General features: G+C 39.9%; 2 protein-coding genes across 4 annotated transcripts; one reads left to right on the forward strand and one right to left on the reverse strand.

Annotated features, from left to right (window-relative positions):
- The first annotated feature begins 316 nt into the window (after positions 1 to 316).
- LOC119553347 (E3 ubiquitin-protein ligase CBL-B-B) lies at positions 317 to 7,733 on the forward strand. Its single transcript, XM_037863686.1, has 6 exons — positions 317 to 1,417; positions 2,030 to 2,437; positions 2,503 to 2,627; positions 2,694 to 2,815; positions 2,875 to 3,006; positions 4,614 to 7,733. Exons 1-6 carry the CDS (start codon positions 864 to 866, stop codon positions 5,895 to 5,897), a joined length of 2,625 nt encoding a protein of 874 aa, XP_037719614.1. The 5' UTR covers positions 317 to 863; the 3' UTR covers positions 5,898 to 7,733.
- Positions 7,734 to 8,306: 573 nt separating this feature from the next.
- LOC119553346 (cold shock domain-containing protein E1) lies at positions 8,307 to 18,494 on the reverse strand. 3 transcript variants are annotated; one of them, XM_037863685.1, is made up of 11 exons: positions 18,337 to 18,443; positions 14,399 to 17,872; positions 13,472 to 14,022; positions 13,009 to 13,403; positions 12,739 to 12,946; positions 12,220 to 12,663; positions 11,999 to 12,152; positions 11,767 to 11,936; positions 10,761 to 11,705; positions 10,517 to 10,694; positions 8,307 to 10,450 (listed from the first exon to the last, which is right to left on the reverse strand). In XM_037863685.1, exons 2-11 carry the CDS (start codon positions 14,433 to 14,435, stop codon positions 10,434 to 10,436), a joined length of 3,099 nt encoding a protein of 1,032 aa, XP_037719613.1. In that variant the 5' UTR covers positions 14,436 to 17,872; positions 18,337 to 18,443; the 3' UTR covers positions 8,307 to 10,433. The 3 variants fall into 3 exon arrangements, with proteins under 3 accessions (XP_037719613.1, XP_037719612.1, XP_037719611.1); XM_037863684.1 differs by lacking the exon at positions 18,337 to 18,443 and adding an exon at positions 18,477 to 18,494 and having other exon boundaries at positions 12,220 to 12,946; XM_037863683.1 differs by having other exon boundaries at positions 12,220 to 12,946; positions 18,337 to 18,358.
- Positions 18,495 to 19,243: the final 749 nt, after the last annotated feature.

The raw sequence follows: 19,243 nt of genomic DNA on the forward strand, positions 1-19,243 counted from the left end.
ACTTTACTCCTCATCAATTTACGACTCTTCAATGCATCTTCTATTATTTATGGTTAGGGGTTATTAGTTATTTTCGGGTATGTCTCAGAAATTTATTCGATCAAAATTCGCAAGGAAATGTAAGCATCAATACCGAATTTAGGATAGAAAAGATTTCTGTGGCACCCCCATTTACGTCAAAGCTATATTAACCTCTGCTTGTCAAGGCATATTTTTATAGTTTTTCATTTAACGAGAATGCTCTGTATCACAGCTTAACACAATAGAAAATGTACAATCTTAAAGTTTAAATAACAATAGTTACAAAAATATGTACACATAGGACAACCTGTCTATTCCCAAAGGAAAAAATATAATATCTCGCTGAACCTCAGTTCCTGGAACACTATGGAATTAAACCTTTTTGAAGATCACCTAAACAGAACATTTAATTTGTGCTTTTGCAAGACTTTTCGATACTTTGTAACGGTCATTTTTTCTACGGTCAACAGTGACGTCACATCAGAGTTCAAACAGTGTGCCCAGCTGCCCAAGATCTCGCAGTATTTACTGGCGTTGCAGCCACGGTCACACCCGTCGCACTCATTGAAAAAGTCGAAAATATTGTGTGGGTTTAAAAAACGAAAACGTCGCCGAAACGCGTAGCCCCAAATGCACACGCCAAGTGCCGAGTTGCAGATACAGCCAGTCCCCAAGGATTGCATGCGGTGAAGAGCGGGGAAAAGTCGGATAGAACGGATTTTGGATAGCTTTTAGAGGGCCCCACTACCACAACCACAGGACAGGGGCAGCAGCAACAACAACAACGAGAAGAGCAAGAAGCAGAGGCAGCGCAGTCGGCAGCGCAGCGGCAGAGAGAAAAGATGGCGACGAGAGGCAGTGGAACCCGTGTGCAATCGCAGCCAAAGATTTTCCCATCGCTGTTATCCAAGCTCCACGGCGCCATCTCGGAAGCTTGCGTCTCCCAGCGCCTGTCCACCGATAAGAAGACGCTGGAGAAGACCTGGAAGCTGATGGACAAGGTGGTGAAGCTATGCCAACAGCCCAAGATGAACCTTAAGAACAGTCCACCGTTCATATTGGACATCCTGCCGGATACGTATCAGCGCCTGCGATTGATCTACTCGAAGAACGAGGACCAGATGCACCTGCTCCATGCCAACGAGCACTTCAACGTGTTCATCAACAACCTGATGCGAAAGTGCAAGCAGGCCATCAAGCTCTTCAAAGAGGGCAAGGAGAAGATGTTCGACGAGAACTCCCACTACCGACGGAATCTCACCAAGCTCAGCCTGGTCTTCTCGCACATGCTCAGCGAACTGAAGGCCATCTTCCCCAACGGGGTCTTTGCCGGGGATCAGTTCCGGATCACCAAGGCGGATGCGGCCGACTTTTGGAAGAGCAACTTCGGTAACAGGTGAGTGGAGGCAAAGGGAAGCTGTAGGACCTAGAATACCGTCATACATTAGCTATACAAAGTGTGATTTTGGCCAATTAAAAGTTAAATACTACTTGGCTTTGTATAATTTCCATACAGATTTTACTTTGTAAACACAAAATCGTATCAGAATCAAACCAGTTTCAACCGGTTCAACACCATGCTAGCCCTGTTACTAAAGGGTAAAACTTTCTTTAAAAAGTTGTAGTTTACTTAAAATTAATATTATGAAAGTTTTGAAACAAGAATCTCAAATAAATAGAATTTAGCTTAATATAGATTTTTTAATTGTATATATACCAGTTCTTTAGAAGGACTTTTTATCGCTAGGTTATTCCCAATTAATCAAAAGCACTTTGTATGCCTAGCCTAAATGACTCCCTTATCAATCATGTGGTTAAATTTTTTTATCTAAAAAAGATGTATCCATTTAAATATTTTTTGCATAGCTACGCAAGAAAAATACTTATAAAGATATCTTCATATTTTCACTAAATTTCCACTAGTAAACCGGAGAATAGTTAGGCAATTAGTAAATTCTTCATCTGCAACTCATCTGCATTACAAGTACTCACACCTTCTGTATTGCAGCACATTGGTTCCCTGGAAGATCTTCCGACAGGAGCTGAACAAAGTACATCCCATCATCTCCGGCTTGGAGGCCATGGCCCTTAAGACCACTATCGATCTGACCTGCAACGACTTCATTTCCAACTTCGAGTTCGACGTATTCACACGCCTCTTTCAGCCCTGGGTAACGCTGCTTCGCAACTGGCAAATCCTGGCTGTCACACATCCGGGCTACGTGGCCTTCCTCACCTACGACGAGGTGAAGGCTCGTCTGCAGCGCTACATCCTCAAGGCAGGCAGCTACGTCTTCCGGCTCTCCTGCACGCGGTTGGGCCAGTGGGCCATTGGCTATGTGACTGCCGAGGGAGAGATTCTGCAGACAATCCCGCAGAACAAGTCGCTGTGCCAGGCGTTGCTCGATGGCCATCGGTGAGGGATAGTAGCTTTAAATAGATGATAGTGTATTTTTACTAATCAATTATATGACATTTCAGTGAGGGCTTCTACTTGTATCCAGATGGCCAAGCCTACAATCCGGATCTTTCTTCTGCCGTTCAAAGTCCCACCGAGGACCACATTACTGTAACCCAAGAGCAATACGAACTATACTGTGAAATGGGTGAGTTATAAACTTTGTTTCACCTACTAATTTTTATTAATTAACAATTACTTTTCGGGATTTCAGGCAGCACCTTCCAGCTGTGCAAGATCTGTGCTGAGAACGACAAAGACATCCGGATTGAGCCCTGCGGGCACTTGTTGTGCACGCCCTGCCTCACCTCCTGGCAAGTGGATTCCGAGGGACAGGTGAGCGGTGTTGATTTAATAATTAAATCAGAGCCATTAAAGCAACGATTCTTTTACAGGGCTGTCCCTTCTGTCGGGCCGAGATTAAGGGCACCGAACAGATCGTTGTGGACGCCTTTGATCCGCGCAAGCAACATAACCGGAACGTCACCAATGGGCGACAACAGCAGCAGGAAGAAGACGACACTGAGGTATAGTTTTGTTCACACCCTGATCAGTCTGATCCACCTGCTCCGCTGCCGCCTGTGCTGCTATTTATATATATATATACTTTACTCTTATGATTACCTTTGGTTCGTTTATACAGTTATATATGCCTATATATACATATATTTTAGATTTTACAACTGCTATTGTTTATATAAGTTTAATGTTTAGCCTGCAGTTTGCAGTTGCAGTTTCGAGTTTAATTTTGTTTGTTTAGCTGTAACATATTTAAATTATTAGCCAAACTCATGCAACTAACACTCACGGACCCACGCACACACGCTCAACCATTGTCCATTGCCCATCACGCACACATGCATAACGTAGTAACGTAGTTAAAGTTCTTTGACCGGAAGTCGCTCATCAACCATCGTTTGTTATCGCTTCCGCTGTTTTCTCTCAGCTGGTTTGGCTTGTGTGCGTTCGTTTAGTTGTTCGTTCTTCCACTCTCTCTCACGCTCTCTCTAACTATTGATCACGTTCGCCTCTGCTTATGAATCATTTTAATCGGTTCGATTCGCCCTCGATTGCACTTTTGTACATAGGCACTATAGAATTTATAATTGTAACCTGTTCTCCGTTCTGTATTCTGTATTATTTTGTATCTTCCCTTTCACATCGAGCTTAATTATCTCTGTCTGTATTATCCACAGTATTTCCTGTTTCTACTCATGCTCTTGTTCATTTTACTCCGTTATGTGTTTATTTCATTTTAGTTTATTGTTTAATACTTCCAAAGATATATTTAGTTTGTAGTAGCGTGCGTTTACTTCCCCCCTCATCAAATCAATTTTATTTGTAAGCAGCCACCGCGCTGCCCTAAGACTGTAATTTATTATTAACAAAAAAAAACGAAAAGAAAACTAAGAAATCAGGCTAAACCACATAGAAGGCCTCGAATGAAACGATAATTTAGTTAGCTTGTATGTAAATTAATTTTTGATTTTCTGTGTCACAAGGCCAGAATTTATAGCGCTCGTTGCTATCAAAAATACGAACGAAAAGTATTAGCATAGAAATTTTAAATCGAACTCATCTTTCGGCTCATTTCGTTAACTTAATACAACACTAAAACAAATCGCATTAATGTACACGATAATGAATATTTATATAATAACTCTAATGCAGTTTTTATACATTTTAGCGTTTAGTTTTTGATTTCCTTAATAAGTTTACGGCTAAAAACAAAACAACCACACAACCACAAAAAAATGAATCAAAACTAAATATATGCATAATACGAATATTTTAATATTGGTTTGAATTGACTTTTATGTTTCTTTATTTATTTAGCTGTGCTTTTACTAGAGACCTCTTATTTTCCTCAGATTTTCTGTTTGATGTGCATGCCCATTTCCTCCAGCCAGCGGCATGCTCTGTGATCAGCGAAACATTTGCTTAAGGGGTCTTACATTGTTCAGATGGAATCTTTCACATGGAATTTTAATTTGGCAAAAGCTCAATAGAAAGTACATCCTTTACAACATTTGTTTAACTTATTGTCAGTTTAGAAGATTATATTATTCCATGCCCGGTGCCCACTGAACTTTAGGGAGACCTTTAATCTGATTTCTGTTCTGGATACGTTTAGGACATGGGCGACTTCAACATAGCCACCTCATCGCTGCACGCACTTAGCACATCCTCCACGGTAGCAGCTGAGAAGCACAGTCCACACACATCACCCCGTTTGGGACGCCGGAGCACCACGCCCAGTCTGATGGCTGTACAGAACGATCTCTATGCAGGCGGCACACCCACCCTCAGCCTGCCCAGCAGCTCCTGCTCCTCCATCGCAGCAGCCGCCGCCTCCACATCCTCCTCTTCAGCATCGGTTGCAACAGTGGCAGCATCATCATCATCATCCTCCTCCCAGCACCAGCATCAGCAGCCCCAGCCCTCCGCTCCTCCTGCCTCGGCCGTCCTTAGCAATGGAGGTGGAGGCGGCGGAACCAGCAACAGTCAGAAGAACACCAACCGGATGAGTGCTCCGCTAATAGGCTCCTGTGTGGCAAACTCCACCTATGGCCAGAAATTGCCCCAGAACTCCAGCAGCAGCAGCAGCGCCAGCGACAATGCCTCCAGCTCGAGTTCATATGCCATTTTGCAGAATCTCCACGATCCGGGGACACCGTCAACGGCGGCAGCGGTGGTTGCTCCGCCCTTGCCGCCCAGAAAATCCTCACCGGGCGTGGAGACACCCAGCAAGGCGACGGCACCACCACCGCCCAGCAGCAGCAAGAGCATCGACAACATCCAGTGCAGCTTGGACAATGTGCCGCCACAGACGACGGCGCCACCCATTCCACCACATGTCTCGTCCAGCGTGGACACCTTGGCCGAAGATCTGATGCGACAGCAGCGCATTGCAACGAGTACAACATCGCCGGTGCTCTCCCTGCTGGACGAGGACATCGTGGAGGTGGGTCCGGCGGAAACCATAAGCGGGGTAATCGATACCCGCCCGCTGGAGGCACGCGGCGTCACCTTGAGCCGGCAGGATTCGGCCTCCTCTCACTATACTCAACTTTGCACCACCAGCAGTGGTGGTTCCGCTGCAGCACTGGCCAACGGAAAGAGGGCCACACCGGCCAAGCAGAGCCAAACCACAACGACGACAACGCCGGCAGCGGTGGCGGGCAATGGGGCTAATCCTCTCCAGCAATCGCAACCGCTGCTCTATGCGAACGTGACGATCAATCAAAAAGACTGCGGCACAGTGCCCTATGAAAACATAAACCTGGAGTACATAGCCCGGCTGATGAACGCGGGCTACTCAAAGGAGAACGCGATAACCGCTCTGGGGATTTCACGAAACAACATCGAGATGGCCGGCGACATCCTGCGCGAGTTTGTCTCCAAGAATAGCGCCTGAAGTGCCATTCCGGCGAACTGTTAAATCAGATGATAGTGCTTCTAACAAAGCAAACATAAATCAATCGCCAGTCGAACTTCTCTAACTCGAATCAATATGGAAATTTATTTTCGATTTCCTAATATTTATTAAACTTTTTAATAGGTTGTTCGATTTTTTGAAGAGAAAAGAATTAGGATTTTATATTTGGAGAAATTGTTTCTTATAAATGTAGTAATTTTCTGTTAGGACTAAAATCTAACCAAAATATTAAAACATTTATTGTTTATTTTTAGGACATTTAAACTGGATTTTCAGTTTATTTACTTTTGGTTAGGATATATGGTAAATTAAATTTTAAGAAACTACCTGCAGATTATATAATTCGTAAATTTAGAACACCAAATTGCCGAAAACTCAGTCGTTTAACGCTGGTGCCACCCAATTTTGTCTGGACTATAAAAAAAAACAAGTTAGAGAAGGTCGACTGTAATCAAGAAACATTTGAATTCGAATCATGGTAAATATTTTTCGATTTAGGAGCACCAAACACACCCCTGTCCCACAGCAACGCCAGGTTAGGCGACCCCAGAAGATTGAACCGTAGAAATCCCCACTTGGCGTAGCCAGCACAAGCAATTCGTTTCCCCGTTCGAAAAGTTATTAAAGAAAAAAATTAAAATATTGCTGGAAAGGCGAAAAAAAATTATGCACAACCTTTGGATATCAAATATAGTTATGTACACTTAAATTAAGACTATCTAACTTCTTCCTATTAAGAGCAAACAAATATATAAGAAATTATAGCTCGTATATACGCAGTTCTGGAAGGAAAAAGAAAAACTTGCCCACCCCAAAAACACACGAAAAATAAATTAACATTTTCTCTCGCTCTCTCGTATAGAATAACGAATCAAAAACAAAAGAAAAGACAAGATCAGATCTGGTCTACATATTGCATCTCAAGTAGGTCAATGCTTTCTTTCACTGTCATGAGCATGAGCCCATTTATAAGTCCATCGATCCATCCGAAATAAAAAGAAAAAAATATTCTAATTGGATGCCTCATCGTAGCAAATCAGAATCGAACACAGCCATTATTGAAATGCCTTCGGTGGCAAATGCCTCCAAAAAAACACAGAACTCTGAGTTTCCCCCTAACACCAATTGCAAGCAAGGATTACCACAGTAAAGGACACAACACCAAAACAGATCCGATGCACTATCAAGTTTACCTCGATTTTTTATACAAAGCTCGAACGTTTTTGTAATAGTACGTGTAAGTTCGAATCGAATCAATTAATCTCCCAAACAAAGTTAAACGAGAAAATAATCAATTCAATTTGTATTACGAATCCCTTTTTACTGGCTTTATATACGAAAATCGATCGATCGGTTTTTAAATTCGTCAAAAAAATTCTAGTCCCACACAAGAACACCATTTTTGCCATACTCGTATATCTACTAAACCTAAGCGATATATATTTATAACTAGGCGATATATTAAACGTGCGACAACCAAAAATCGAATCGAATCGAAATCAATGCAATATATTCACTAAACGAGAAATCAATGCAAGCGTTAAATCATAAGATATTTGACATAACCTCAACACATACGAGTATAGAAGTATATAAACGAAAAACGAAAGGATCTTGAATTTTAAGCAGTATAAGAACAAAAGAAACAAATTGCAACTCCCAGAGAGCCCAGCAACCGAAAGGAAAAGTCAATAAACTGTAAAGTTTAAAGAAGCGTACGAGAGTCTAAAGTGAAGGAAATGAGAAACGAAGATACCATACCATAGTCATGTCATGTAACCGAACAAATCTAAGCAGATATAAATTATTCTTATAAATAAAAGCAAAAAATAAACTGAAAACAAATATTTCTTTGGGTTTACAAGGATTCAAAGGTAAGTACAGTAAAGGTAAGTAAGTAAGTAAAGGAATGTTTTCTAGAATATTATTAGCAATAGGTATAGTTTCAACGGAATAGATTTATTTAAATGGCCAAGTAAGAACATACTAAAGAAAAATTGGGTTGGGTGTTAAATTGTTAAAAGTTTCCGCATATAAGTATAGATATTGTAGGATTGTCTTCAAAGTTTATCCCTCATGTTGCCTGTGATTGAATGTTTTGGTCTATGCGGAGTAAATTTCAACTAAATTAATAAGTTGAAAAGGTTTGAAAACAATGTTTTCGGACTACATTCTAACGGACCTCTACGAACCTCCATAGTATGCAAAGTAAATACAGATTAGAAATTTTTAGTTTATTGAAATATGTATTTATTATTTATTCTGTTGTTGTTGTATTATTTGACTTATATAGTTTGCGATTTTTTTTTTCGTATTCAAGCACATATGTATGTATGTATTTTTCTTGTATTTTTTAATCTTTTTTGATGTTTTTGTTACATTTTGGAGTTTTTTCGATTTTTTTTAGATTTTGTTTTAAATGTTTTTTATGTTGTTTTTGTTGGTTTTTCATAATAAGGATTTTAGTTACTGTGCTGTTCATTTCTTGCATTGCATGAATGACAAAACGCCCAGGTGCCGGCCGCTGTGAAAATGTTTTGGGCTGTGATGGCGTTTGGCATTTCTGTCGACTAATTCATCAACCTCAGTTACCCCACCCGCCCGACAGGATATACCCCTCGGGATATATATCCGGCATATATCTATATAGTATATGTAGATGTATAATCGTTATACAATATTAAAGTTACTATTTTTTCTTGCTCTTTGTTCTGGTTTTTGTCTGTGAGTGTCTGTGTTGCTTAGTGTAAGTTTTTGTGGTTTTTGCTGTTGTAGTTGTATATAACATGGCTATAATAGGACGTACTGATCCCAAATTTGTTGTTAGCTTGTTAAATGTTTTTTTTACATTATTTTTTTTGTTTCTTAGTAATTGAAATTCATAATTTTCACAATATTTGCTCTTTGTTACCGACACACGCTCATAAGGTTTGTTTTTTTTTTTTTTTTATTATTTTTTTGAGTTTTTTTCCATATATGTATATAGATTTTTTAAAAATTATTTTTATAATCTTCATTAAATGGTTTCAACAGATTTGGCGCAGCAAATTAAATTTGCTCTTCATCGTCACACAAAACTTTTTGTAATTTACTTCTCTGCTCAATTTTTTTTTGTGAATTTTCGCAATGCGTTTTGTTGTTGCTTTAAATAAATATTTAAGGTGTAGATGCTATGTAATAAGTTAATGCAACCGTCTGAATGCAAAAAAAGAATTGGCGAAACAACTTGGTGTGTGTTCACAAGCAAAGATCAAATCAAAGGAAATGATAATTAATATTATTACGTTAATGAATATGTAAAATATATATGTACTTGTAGATATAAATACTTTCTTCTTCATTCACTTCATTGATTGATTTGTTGTTTGACGTTGCTACTGCGGTTGTTGATCTACGTAACTGTTGCCGCCGCAGAACAATAATTATTCAATAAATATAATTCGTTAACAGTAAGATTGAAAGCAGTGAAAGAACAGTTTTCGAGAAGTACGAAAGAATACGAGTAGAGCAAGATACAGTAGAAGCATCCATATATAAATGTATTTAGAGAGTGTTGATTTATACAATTTCTAACGCAATTATGCAAGGATTTCGATGCCATTCTAGAATAAATACTTCATAGATTAACTGGGGTGCAACAGAAATCACCAGGGTTTTGAAATCACTTTTAAATCAAATTTTAGCTAAATTAATTCATTCAGAAAAACTTCTATACTTTTAGATCAGCGGTCGGCAGCTTCCCATTAAGTGGGCATAGGGAATAGCTCTGTTCGTTTTCTGCCGCCTCACAAACAGTATACAACAGAGGTCGGCACACACACATCAATAAGCTGCTCCGTGCAAATTACTCACACGAATCAAAGACAAAATGTCATTGTATTAAGTGCCAAACGCTGTTTAAGAAATCTAAAATTACGTTTAAACGTGATTTCAAACTTGTAGTAATTTTTGTGAAAGCCCTGTAAGTTGCTAGTTCCTTTTTCTCACTTTGCTTTGTTTTTCGCATTGGTTTTTAATTAGTTAAAATTAGAGCAAACTAGTAGAAAATAGTATACGTATACAAACGTTTTGGTTTCATCTCTCAGACACTTGGATTTCAATTTCATTTTGCTTTAAACTGGCCACAACTCGGATCACGGTTGCGTCTAGTTGAAAACAAAGCGTTTCAATGGTGGAGGGGTTAGTTGGTAATATTACAAATAAGTTTCGATTTCAGACACGAAGAGTTCTCTTGTTGAGTTGCCGTTAAGTAGTTTCGTAAATATTAAATGTATGCCTTTGCTATCAATTATTATCAATTACGATCGTTTCCAATAGTGTTTGCTTGCTTCTAGGGATTATATTCGTTATAAATGTGTGTGTATATGGTTAGGGCGACAAGTTCACGTTGCTGTTAGTTGGTTGATTGGTAGCCTGCTCGCTTATGGCTTGCGTACAAGAATATATATAGCTGTAGGTAAGTGTCTTTGATGTGCATCTAATATCCTGTCTTGCTAATGCAACATTTTCAGCAATCTACTCCACCAAGATGCCTGAAAAATATTATTGTCACATGTAAAACCTTTCTATTAATTGGTGGAATGTGCATTATATCTCACCTGGAATGCGTGGATGACGCGCTAGAACAGAAAAGCCTTTGCCCTGCGGTCCCTTTGGTGCACGAATGAGGATTAGGCGCGGCACAGTGTCATCGCCGTTGAGCTTGAGGCGCGAGATCAGACGATCTGGACGATCGTTTATTTTCAGAACATTGCAAGCCGAAGACTTTCCATTGCGCTGATGAAATAGAAGTACAACCTGTTAGTACATAATCAATGTAAATAATAATAGTTGTTAGCCCACCTGATTGGTGACCACGGAGAACTCCACGGTGTCCCCTGGATGTAGAGCGACAGTATTGCCCTGCACCTCGGACATGTGGAAGAACAACTTCTTGCCATCCTCCACCTCAAAGTTGAGAAAACCAAACTGTCCCTTAATGGAGTCCACAGTGGCGCGTTTCTTTTGCCTGACGGCATTCACGTTCGCTGCCCGACCGCTCTCATCAATGCGGAAGCTAACAAGATCGCCCTTCTGGAGCAGATCCCTCTTGTTCACCAGACTGGTGATCCCGAACTCGTGTTGCGAAATGACAGTGGTGCGCAGCTCGTCAAGAATTTCAATGAGACCGGCGTACTCCTGCTGGTCGGGATTGATGCAGCGCAGCGGACGAGCCACCACGCCATTGTGCGTGGTTTCAAGCACAGCCGGCTGAGGAATAGAGTTCTTGGGCAGCATGCGAACATTCTCCGCCGGCAGACAATTTCCAGAAACGGAGGTATTTCCGTTCCGAGCAAGAGTGTACTCCACCTCCTGACCCAACTCCAACCAGTTGGGGTTGCCCAGATAGTTGCTGAAGTGAAAGAAGACCTCCTCGTCGTGGGACAAAGTCTCAATAAATCCAAAATTCTCCTTCATAACGGCTATGAAGCCACGGTACACCTGACCAGACTCGGATCCGGCATGATTGTTGTTCTCCAACTTAAAATCGTCCAGGTGGCCCGGATTGTTGCTGCCTACGCTGCTGGTGCTGCCACCGGGGCTGCCGTGCATAACATAGCCATTCTGCAGCGAGGCGTTGGAGCTGCTGCTACTGATTCCATTCGACAATCCAGAAAGCTGGTCATTCTGGTTTCCTCCAGCATTCGGCTGGTTAAGAAGCAACTGCTGTTGCTGCTGTTGTTGTTGCTGTTGCTGCAGCGAAACTTGCTGTACGTTGACAGCTATACACTCCTTGTTACGTTTGACCTGGTGTAATAAAATAAGTATAAGATTTGAATTCCAAACATATCATAAAGATTAAACTTACCATGTAAATATCGAAGCGTACTCGCTCCCCAATCCTTGGTGGTTTTTCGCAGTCTTTAAGAAAATACATTATAGTCTTTTTAACATCGGCATGCTCGTAGGTAATAACACCGCCCTCAACGCGATCTTGAGATTTAATTGGGCTCTTGGGCGCCTCTCGTGTTACGCAACCTGCTCGCAGATTTAACGGGTCAGAAAAGATACATATTAGAATGGTAATGAATTAAGCATACCCTCTATGTTGCTGGCCATTAGAGTTTCGAATTGCACTGAGTTGGGCGGCAAGTGTTTAATGCGTATGGCCTGCAAACGCGAGTTATTATAGGCCAATCCAGGCTCCTGAATGACAGTGAATTCCACCTCATCGTTGACATCGATTTCGCGGCTCTGTAACCAGGATAAAAGGTTATTGATAGAGTAGTTAATTAAATAAATTAATTCTTATTATTCTTACCGTATCTAAAACTTCAGTAAAGTGGAAAAATAGACGTGCCTGCCGCTCTACGCAGCGCAGGAAGCCGAAGCCCTCCTTCAGTGAGGCAATAGTGCCCTGCTCTCTCTTCTCGCCGGACACCTTGAAGGTCTCGTCCAACAGGGCAATCGAGGTGGCCCGCTGCAATTGATCACGCCGATCGGTGGCGAGTAGAAACTGAACCCAATCACCATGACGCAGGGTGAAATCACCTTTCTGGTCCTTGTCCCCGAACGGTACCTCCACCTCGGAGTAATCCAAAGCCCTGTAACGGATGCGACCTGGCAAGGGATCATTGTTCTGGCGCACCGGATTGTTGCGATCAAGGGACTTGAGCACCTGGCCCTTATACACCGTGCTGTCCACGTCCTCGAAGATAACCGATCCCGGTGCTAGGCGCGTGATGTTGCACGCAAATTCACGGCCCTGCGGAGGCACAGATGCAGACTGCATTTTTGACTGAAGGAGGTTGGGGTTGGTCGGATCGCCGCTGCCACTTACGCTCCGCGTCTGGATGGTGAACTCGACATCGTCACCGGGACGCAGCTCCACATTGCCCTCGGCCTCCGAGAAGTGAAAGAATATCTCCTTGACCACATCGGCGCGTTCGATGAAGCCGAACGACTCCTTCATCGAACAGACCACGCCACGATACTTGACCGGCTGGGCCGGATTCTCTAGGCGAATATGGCAGGCGCCTAGGTTACCTCTGTAGAATAAAAGATTATTGAATTATTACTATTATTTATTTATTTATCAACTAATCCTAACCTTTGGTTCGTTGCGATTTGAAAGCTGACCTTGTCGCCAGCGCGCAAGTTGACATTGCCCTCCACATCGTCTTTGGTATAGGGTAAGAAGAAGCATTCGCCTCGGTTCTCATAGCTTATGCGACCGGTGGTCTCGCTGGAGTTGAGCACGTTGTTGGCGCTATCCGTGCGCAGCTCGGTGGTCACCGTGCCGGTGACGCGCTCCTCGGAAAGCACAACCTCAGGGGCTATCTTAGACACTTGACTAGCTATCGGCTTGCCGGTACGGCGATCATATGTCATCTCAAACTCCACGGGATCTCCGATTTTCAAATGATCAATATTACCGCTGAATTGCGAGAAATGAAAGAAGAGTCGCGCCTGCCGCTCGCAGCACTGAATGAATCCATAGGAGTGCTATAATTAAGACGGAATAAATAAAATTAGATATTGCGGTCAAGTGAAAGGTTCCCTTTTCCACTCACCAGCAGCTTCTCGATAATGCCAGTTTCCCGGGTGGTCTGGCTGGGATCCGCTGCTGCGGCCGAAGAATTGCTCGACTGGGAGCCAAAGATTGAAGAGGAGCTCCCAGCCCCGTTGGTCAAAACGCTGTTAGATTGGAATACACCGATCTGAGGAGGATTCTGGATGACGTCGTTAACCTCGTTGGCATCAAACATTCCAATGCTTTGATGTTGCTGCTGCTGCTGCTGTTGATGTTGCTGCTGCTGTTGATGTTGTTGCTGCTGTTGATGTTGCTGCTGCTGCTGCTGATGTTGTTGCTGCTGCTGTTGCATATGCTGCTGCTGTTGGTGTTGCTGCTGCTGCTGTTGGTGATGATGCATATTCTGCTGCTGCTGCTGTTGATGCTGCTGTTGATGCTGCTGGGGCGACGGTCCCTGACCTTGCGGCTGCAATCCCAGCGTAGTTGAGTCAAGCGTAAAGGTTCCAATGGTCGGAAATGTAGTGGGAATTCCCAGATTGCGAATGGCATTCATGTTGAAATAACCATCGCATGGCAAGTTGTCATAGATTTCTGGAGCATTAAATTGGAGGGAAGAGAATATTCAAGATTATAAGGATGAGAAATTGTAGGTTTATGCAAAACAAAATTGTTTCCCCTTAAAACATATTATATTAAAAATATTTAGGAAAAATTTCTATTAATAAAGTAGCTCTGTAAAAAACATTTTAGGTACAAAGATTAAAAGAAGTTTTGTAATTAAAGATTTAGATTTCTCCCACATATAAATGTATCAGAATTTTCGGATCACATGTGTACCAATTTATCGCCCTTATTTGATGTGGAATTAAAAATAAAAAACCGGATTTCTAAAAATAATAAAAATCAGAACCGGTTCTTGAGTGTTGCGTAAATATTCCGTAAATAAGAGACCCAATTCCCCACTTACCTTCGCCGGTGCGGTACACCTTCGATTGGGTATTCATGTTGGATTGATTGATTGGATATTAGCAAACAAAGAAAAATGCTGATAAGGACTAGCAAATTGGAGACTGGTTCTTGGCGATGGTAATTGCGATGTTGTTGGTATTGTACGGTCAGTTATACCCAACCCGGTAAACCGATAATGGATGCGAATGACGAGAACGATTGGAACGAGAGTTGAAGTTGAAGAAAGCGCGAAAAATTACCGAAAACAGATTTATGGATCTATTTTTAGTTTTCTCTTTAGGGGTATTTTTAGGTTTTATTTTTTTTTTTAATTTTTTGTGTTTTTTATATCAAAGAGAAAAAACTAAGCAATAAATACGTATTTTGTTTTTAATTTGTTTGTTTTGTTTTTTGTGTATATATATTTTGGCTAAACACTGGCACAAGAGGCACTGAAATTCCTTGTCTTCGAAGTTAATAAAAAATTTTTTCTTTTCTTGAGGGCATGCCCCGCAAAAAATGGTTGTTTTTCTTAGCTTTCCTTTGCTGTTGTTGGTTTGTTTTTGTGTTCCTTGTTGTTGTGTGTTTTTTTTCTTGTAAAAAATGCCGACAAATATTGTAACGTTGTTGGTTTGTTTTGGTAGTTTGAAGTTCCTTCCTGGGTCTGTTGTAGGTTTTTTTTTCTAAAGTTTTTTTTTATATATTTGCTTGTTTTGTGTATTCAAAATATTGTTGTTTTACGATGAAAATGCATACCAGCTGCTGCCGTTGGTGTTTTTGTTTATTTTTGTTCGAGTTTTGAATTATCATTGAATTATTGCATTTTTTGAAATGATTTTGGTTGATTTTTTTATATTTTTACTTTAGTTTTACTAGAAAAATACACTGGGAATACTTTTTACTTTTGGGTTAGATTAGCTTTTGTTTGATATTTGAATATTTTGTGTTTTGCTTGATTATATTGTTTTTTGTTTTCTATATAGTATACATATATATAATATATATTTTGTAGGCAATCGTTGTGGTTTATAGGAAGTAGTAGTGATTTATTTTTAATTTACTTTCGAATACCCTTAGTACAACGATGATTTTTGGGGACGAGGTTCGAATCTTCTCCTGCTTCTTCTTCTCGGGACTTCCGTTTCCGGTTCCTCTCTCTCAGTGTCGATTTCCTATTTTGTTTCGCTGTACGTTGCTATTACTTTTCGGTTGCACGATTTGTATAATTTGTTTGTTGTTGCGGTTGATGTTTTATTGCTGTTTCATTTACTATTCACTAAGCAAAAATTATGAGTTTAAGGTTTTCTTTTGTTTTTATATATAATAGATATAGGACACCCGTTATGTGGAGTTATCCTCGCTCATTTTCTATGTTGAACTTTAAGCCTACGATTTATTTTGTTTTGTTTTGTTTTGTTTAAATATATATATTTTTGAATGCGTTTTGAAGTCTTTTTATAACCTAGGGTTTTTATTTTTGCTTTGTGTTGGTTGGTTTTGTTATTTTTCACTTATTCCTTTGTTTTGTTTTGTTTTCTCTGTTCTCGCTCACTAGATTTAAGCTTAGTTTAATAGTTTATATAATATAATATATAATATACTATAGTATATATGTATCGAAGTCCTTTAAGATATCACGAATTTGTTTCAATGTTTTTTATCTTTTCATTTGCATTTGCTCTTAAGTGTAAAGTTGTTGTTGTTGTTGTTGGTTTAAGATGTTTTTCTGTTCTCAGCTTCCTCTTCGCTCCTTCTTCTTCGCCTATTGTTAAAAATTACGGGTTTTGCCTTTCATTCCATTAGGGATTTTTTTTGTGGTTTTCCTTTGCGTTTTTCTTTTTTTGTTTATTTAAATTTATAAATTTACAGTAATTATCACAGAGTTGTTAAATCTTTCTTTGAATTTGTTTTGTTTTTCTTTTCTCCGTTTTACTTCCGTTTGTTGCAGTTGCTTTTGCTGTTTTAGACTTTTAACATTTCTCACTAGGTACACTTATAAAAAAAACTGAATTGAAAACTAGTAAAAAACAATGTTTTATTGGAAAAAATAAAAACTGTTTCTTTGGCGCAAGGCCGCAGTTTTGAGTTTGTTATGCGATTTCTATATATATATTTTATTCTTAATCCGTTTTTTCTTCACTAATATATATTTTTTTATTTATTGGCTAAGTTAAATTGCTGGTGTTGTTGTTGTTGTAGGTCTGTGTAAAACGTGACTTAAAACTTATAGAATTCTTGTAGATTTTTGGTTTTAAATGTTTTCTTTATTGTTACCGTTATATTTGTAGTATATATTATTTCTATTCACACTTTTTGCGGCACAATTGTTGCTTAATCGGTTTTATTCTGCTCTCCCTGCTGCTTCCTCCGTTTATCGCTCTGCCTCTCACTTCCTTTCCGCCCTTTTGGGCTATTCCAAGTTTTTATTTTTTCGACTTAGATACTAGCAGTGTTTGTTTTTTTGTAGTTAAATAATTTAGATTGATGTTGCGTTTTAAATTAAATCGTTTTTAATATGTTTAAATTATTTGTTGTTGATTTACTCCCGGTTATTTTGTACTTTAAAACATTAATTCAGTTGTTTGTTGTTGGTTGGTTGTTGTTTGTTGTTGCTGCTGCTTTTGTAGCTCGGTTGCTGTTGTTGTTTTGTCTTAATTTAAATTAATTAGCAAATTTAATTCACTTTGACTTAACAACAAAAAATTCGTAATTAAATTAAAGCTTTTCAGGAAAAATAATGAGGAATTTTGGGATTGATTTAGCGTTTTTCAAAGTGTATTTTTTTCGGTTTTATTTTGTTTTTTATTCGAGAGTTCGAACGCCGCAGCGCCGTTGGCTTTGTTTTTCCTCTAGTTTTCCGTTGCTTTTTGTTTTCAGTGCTTTTGCCGTTTTCTTTTTGAACTCCGCTTTTCTTGCTCCTCCGTAGTTTGCCTTTTATTTTCTTTTATTTATTTATTTGTTGGTGCTTTTGAGTATTGACGAGTTAATTTCACAGCGTTTCAATTTGTTTGGTTTGTTGTTGTTGTTGGTTTTGTTGTTGTTTTATTTGAAAGTCTTCGTTTCAAGCTTGGCTTGTTTTTTTTTTTTGTTTGTTTGTTTTTAATTTTTTTATTTGCGCAGTCGCTTTTTCTCCCTCTCTCTCTGTCTGTCTGTCTCGCTCACACCGACGGGCGGCGTAAAAATTCTCGTTTTTCCGATTTGTGTGTGTTTTTTCTTTGCAAAGCAAACGAAACAAAAACAAAGAGTCCAAAAAACTTAAAAAGTTTTTGCTTTGACTTTTACTTTTGAGCTATGTTGTTTTTGGTTTTTTTATGTATTTTTGCTGTAACTTTCAATTATTTGCGTTTTATATTTGTTTGTATTATTTTTTGATTCGTTTTCGATGGTGTTTTTTTTATTTTTATATCATATTTTTTGTGGTTTTTTATATTATTATTATTTTTATTCAGATTATGATGAAAGTGATGTCAAAACGGAGTTTTAGTTACAAAAGCTGTGGGGGAGAAAAAAGAGAAAGGTGGAAACGGTTAGGAATCATTTTTTTAGTTTTCGCTTTTTTTTTTTTGGCTAGTGAAATCAACACCGAAAGTCTTGCTGCATTTTTATCGATTTTTCAGTGTAGCAAATGGAGAGTTTTTTGCCTGCCGGAAAAATGGCACGCACACAGGCTCAACCCACTACGCACACACACATGCAGGCCCATACACACGCACACGCAATTGCAATCGTAAACTATTTTTACACATTATTGTTGTGGTTTTTTGCGTAAAATTAGCAGGCCGACTGTACACACACACAAGCACAGCCACCCAAGTGCCAAGTTGGAAGAAAAAAACTTTTTCTTCCTCAACCTTTTTTCGGGCTGCGAATTTTGGTACCCTCAAACGCACACACACAGGCATAGGCACACAAGAACTGGCTGGCCGCCGAGAAAAACGCTATTTAGGCATTAAAAACCTCGTTTCTGTGGAACTTTTCATGTTTGTCCATCACAGCTCGGCTCCCGGCACATTTTCTGCACATTTTCGTCGCGAAATCGACTTAAATAACGGTCCTAAAGTAGCCAAAGAGAATTTTCTGAACCAAGCAACACATACCCACGACAGCAACAACAAGCTGGCGGACGCCATGTTTGCGTTTTTGCTGCGATATTTCTATCGCCGTCGTCCCAGAAGTCACTTTTTAGTAACTTTTGCGCGATAGAAACGTAAGGGCGACGTAAGTGTCAACAACGTAAGCCTCCGTAAGAGTCAGTAAAAAAGGGAGATAGCCTCAGCGTAAGTGTCAGTAAAAAAGGGAGATAGCCTCAGCGTAAGTGTCAGTAAAAAAGGGAGATAGCCTCAGCGTAAGTGTCAGTAAAAAAGGGAGATGCAAGATCTGCTCTCTGCTCTCCGGCTCTCCGACAGCACAACAACATGGCTGGCGGACGCCGGCGATATTTCGCTGCGATATTTCTATCGCCTGAAGTCACTTTTTAGTAACTTCTGCGCGATAGAACACATTTTAGCCTAGTACTCAGATCGGCTAAGAGTTTCACTAGTCGAAAAATCTTATTCTTTGTAGTGTGATCGAAGTTTTCAAAGTTCACCCGCAATGCATGTGGCATGGTCTTACTGTCAAGCGGCTGGGTTTGTTGCCAAACGGAAAACAAATCAATTGGAGAAATTTAAAAAGGAGGAGTCTGCTGGTACACAAAGAAAGTAAAATAAAAATAAATGGAATGTTCAACGAATGTTTTTATTTATGTAAATTAGTAGTTTAAAGCTTACTTCTCGTCCCATGAATGCTTCGCCATCTTTCCCGCGCCACCGCAGTCCAGCTCCGAGTCCCAATAGGCACTTTGGACCTTGAGGAAGTGGGAGCC

The sequence above is a fragment of the Drosophila subpulchrella genome, chromosome 3L (assembly GCF_014743375.2).
Source record: "Drosophila subpulchrella strain 33 F10 #4 breed RU33 chromosome 3L, RU_Dsub_v1.1 Primary Assembly, whole genome shotgun sequence".
NCBI classification, from domain to species: domain Eukaryota; kingdom Metazoa; phylum Arthropoda; class Insecta; order Diptera; family Drosophilidae; genus Drosophila; species Drosophila subpulchrella.